The 4,031-nt window shown below is 65.6% G+C and overlaps 1 protein-coding gene across 1 annotated transcript in view; it reads right to left on the reverse strand.

Moving 5' to 3' along the window:
• VOLCADRAFT_89429 (uncharacterized protein) overlaps positions 1-4,031 on the reverse strand; it is a gene marked incomplete at both ends in the record, with an annotated part of 7,776 nt that overhangs the window by 971 nt on the left and 2,774 nt on the right. Inside the window, 5 exons of the mRNA XM_002949043.1 lie at positions 602-823; positions 1,118-1,126; positions 1,359-1,577; positions 2,454-2,743; positions 3,349-3,954. Of these exons, the coding sequence (XP_002949089.1) occupies positions 602-823; positions 1,118-1,126; positions 1,359-1,577; positions 2,454-2,743; positions 3,349-3,954 (1,346 nt within the window). The remainder of the gene's footprint in view (positions 1-601; positions 824-1,117; positions 1,127-1,358; positions 1,578-2,453; positions 2,744-3,348; positions 3,955-4,031) is intronic.

A 4,031-nucleotide genomic window follows, 5' to 3' on the forward strand; every position in this document is an offset into this window, starting at 1 on the left:
GGAGGGAGAGGGGGGAGGACAAATGAACCCAAAACGTGTGTGCTTGTGTGTGGGGAGGTGGGTTGTGGGGGGGTTGGGGGCTTGGTGGGTGGGTGCTCGGTAGGCCAGGAAGGGACCGCTCTACCGCTCGCATATAGCTCGGTCCGTTGTTGAGGTGGCGGCGGCGGCGGTGGCCCAGACACCGACCAAGCAATTGGAAAAGGGAGTGGAGTGGAGTGGCAGGATGGCAACCACACGACTACATGACCGCATGCGTGGGTGGTGGGTGAGTGAGTGAGTGGGTGCGTGGGTGGGGCCAAGCGCGCGGGCAGTACCCCTCCCTCCCTCAGACACGCTCCCTCTGACTCCCACATCTTGACTCGGGCAGCATCCGGGGCAACCGCCAGCCCGCAGGGCCACATACACATACACACATACATACATACACACACATAGACACACGCATACACACCCCAACGGTACCCCCCACACATGGGTTCATCGCACATCTGTAGTCTCCCCTTTTTCCCTCCCTGGACCCAACCAGCGCAAACTGCAAGCCCGCCCACCCTGAATCCCAACCACCAACCACCAACCACCACGCACCGGCTGCACTTTCCACCGTTGCTGCCACTGCTGCCGCCGCGGGGCCAGCCCCTCCCCCTCCTCCTCCCCCTGGGCCCCCCTGGAGGTCCATCAGCAGCAGCTCCGGCGGCCAGCTGGTCTGAGCGGCCGCCAGCGACCACAGCAATATCCCGAAGGAGAACACGTCCGCGGGCTGACTGGCCATCAGCCGCCCCGGCTCACTCTGAGTGAGCGCCTCCGGAGCCAGGAAGAGGAGGTCCTCGGGGTGGAGGTGGAGCAGCGGCAGGGCGGGAGGCGGGGGCGGAGAGGGGGGGGGGGAAGGAGCGGGTTGAGGAGGGTGCGGGTGGCGAGAGAGTTGGAGCTGGAGCTGGGCCGTAGAGCCGACGGGCGAGGGCGGCTGTGCGAGGGGGAAGGCGGCGGCGGCGGCGATCCGGGGGCCCGGGATGGACGGCTCCCCGCCGCTGTGGTGGCTGCCGGCGGCGCTGGAGCACCCCCAGATGAAGAGCTGGTTGGCGGCGGCGCAGTGCTGCAGAACCCTGCAGGACAAGCTCACGTCGGCCACCTAGGGGGTAGGGGTGGGGGCCGGTCGGGGGTGGGGGATCGGGGTGGGGGCCGGTCGAGGGTGGGGGGTCGGGGTGGTTTTACCAAGTAAACCAAGAGAAATGCATGGCGAGGATTGTGTGTGTGTGTGTGTGTAAGGAAGGTCCCCATGCACCCAACACAACCCCGCCCTCTCCCGTAACTATCGTAAACAGCACCAGCAAGCGGCAATCCCCTCCCGCCCCCAACCCCACCTTCACACAGAACTTCCTCTTGTCCTGCAGTGCGGGCACCAGCAGCACATTGTTGGGTCTCAGCGCCCCGTGGGTCAGTCCGAAGCGGTGCAGGTGCGCCAGTGCGCCCGCCACCTCCAGGGCGGTGCACAGGAGGGCTCGTCGAGCCATGTAGGCGGGCCAGCAGCGGTTGGGGCGGAAGGGGGAGTATGCGGCGAGGGTGAGCGGACCCAGGGAACCCTGATGGGGTGGGGGGGGGAAGAGGGGGGAAAGAGGGGGAAGGGGTTTTTCACATGTGAAAGTACGAGAAAGCCCCCGGGGTGGGGTGGGGTGGGGTGGGGTAGAGGAGAGGAGGGCGGTCAGGGTTTGAGCCGGGGGGGGGAGATGCGGGACGAGGTGGGGGAAGGGGTGTTGGGAGGAGGGCAGGGTGTGTGACACTCTGGGTGTGTGGCACGTTGAGGACGAGTGGGGACCCGCAACAGCAGCAGTAGCAGCAGCAGCAGCAGTAGCAGTAGCTGTTCAACCTGTCCTTTTTGGAATCTGTCAAAAGAACACATGTACAACACGTATTCCTACGGGCTCTTGGTATCACTCTTCTGATCAACATCTACCAGGCCCCCTGGTGAAAACCTCAAGAGTGCAGCTACGTCACATTTCAGTGGGGAGGCCTCGAGTCCAACACCTCGCTGGTCACTAGTCGGAGCTTCAATCTGTGATGAAGTGTTAAGTTACCCTTCAGTGGAGCGCCATCGGCACTTCCCTTCCCTTCCCTTCCCGCACCGCACCGCACCGCACCGCGGATCACAATTAAGACACACACGTACAGAAGTCATGAAGACGCGCATGCAAGAAGTGGGGATGTGCAAGGCCCTGTGCGAAACGCCGCCCCCCCTTACCGGGTCGTGGCTGCCTCCACCTCTCCGGGCCCCGCCTACACCCCCCTCCTGCCACCCCCCACTTTCCCCCGGGGGCCCTCCCCCTTCCTGGCACACACACACACACAAACGCCGTCCGCGTTGGACTGACGCCTGGCTTCGGTTTTCTTCTCCCTCCCCTCTTTCCAACCCCCCCTGACTTCTCTGGCCCTGCCTCCCTCCCCCCATCCTAGTGCCGTACCATGACGCACAGCTCCATGATGACCACCAGCACCCCCTCCCCAGGTTGCAGCCCCAAAGCAGCTACAGCCGCCGCCACCGCCTCGCCCGTCGCCGCTGCAGCCTTGAACAAGCCGCGGCACTCCACCGCACCCACGGAGGTGGCGGGCAACAGCCTGATGCCGTACACCCGTACAAGACCCGAATGTACTGCTGTCGCCGCCCCTAGCACCGACAATAGAGCTCCGTTGCGGTGCTCTAGCTGGTTTCCCACCACCAGCTTCACCGCCACCGGCTGACCCTGCCAGCGACCTGGTGGGGGGGGGGTAAAGGGGAGGGGGAGGGAGGGGAAGAGGGAGGGAGGGAGGGGGAGGATAAAAACGGTTGAACAACGGTTTGAACGCCGGGTAGGGATGGAGAGCGGTAAAGGGGACAGGTTATTGACGCGTACGGGAGCAAGAGGTGGTTTGGGAAAGTGAAGGGAAGGAAAGTGGGAGAGGGGGAAGATGTGAGTACGGGTTGGGGCGTTGGGGCTGGTGCGGTCGCGTGCGGGTGGGTATATACCTGGAGGGCCAGGGAAGCAGGCGGGGCGGGTCGCTGTGTTCCCGAATTCCCACCAGCTTCACCGCTTCTGGGGCCCGCGGTGGGTCCCAGGGGGCCCGCGCCGTATAACCCTAAAACCCTAAAACGTGCAGGAAGGCCGGTATCCCCCCCGGGGGTACCTTCCGGCTCCCTCCATCCCCCAGCCCCAAGGCACCCCGCCGCCAACACCAGACAGAGGATACGGCATCAGGGTATCAGGGTACGGCATCAGGAGCTCCCCCTCCCCCTTCCCCTCCAAGTCCAGTCCATTCCAGTTCCCTCCCTGGGATGAGGGTGATCACCTTGAAGTACGACACTGCGACATCTGCTCCCACCTCCTCCACCACCATCTCCTCCCACACCAGCCACAGGAGGAGCCAGAGCTGACGACTCAGGCAGCCAGCCAGCCTTCACCGCGTTCGGGTTCCCGGCGGCGGAGCCACCACCCGCGCGCGCTGCGACACGGAGGGGCGGCGGAGGCGGCTGCTGCTGCGGCGTGGCCGCCCCGTTGCCGTCGAGTTGCTCAGGAGCTAACCCCTCGGTCGACAGCGGCCGGATCTCCGACAGTCCTTCGAGCAGCTCAGCAGCCACGCGGCACAACCGCATTTCCACAGGCACCTCCGGCACCACACGTGTGGGGTCCGGGTGTACGGCAGGCGCGCCGCCGTACCATGACGCGGAACGCGGCGATGGCGTCAGGTTGCTGCTGCCGGCGGCGCTGGAGCCCCCCGGATGGCGCTGGGTACCCTTACGCTGCGTCCCGGAGCGTTGCGGCTGCGGCTGCGGCTGCTGTTCGCGGGCCTGGTGCTGCTGCTGTGCCTGCTGGTGAGCGGGTTGCTGATCGTGCTGAACGAGGAGCTGCTGGTGGTGCGGGTTCAAGATCAGGACTTGGCCCTGTGAGGGTGACCGATCCACCAGGGACCAGGGCGGTGAGAGCAATGCTGGAGGGGGAGGCGGCGGCGGCGGCGGCAGGGGTGACGCCGGCGGTGTCGGGTGGGTTGTTTGGCGGTCGGGTGGT

This window comes from Volvox carteri (assembly GCF_000143455.1).
Source record: "Volvox carteri f. nagariensis unplaced genomic scaffold VOLCAscaffold_12, whole genome shotgun sequence".
Classification (NCBI taxonomy): domain Eukaryota; kingdom Viridiplantae; phylum Chlorophyta; class Chlorophyceae; order Chlamydomonadales; family Volvocaceae; genus Volvox; species Volvox carteri.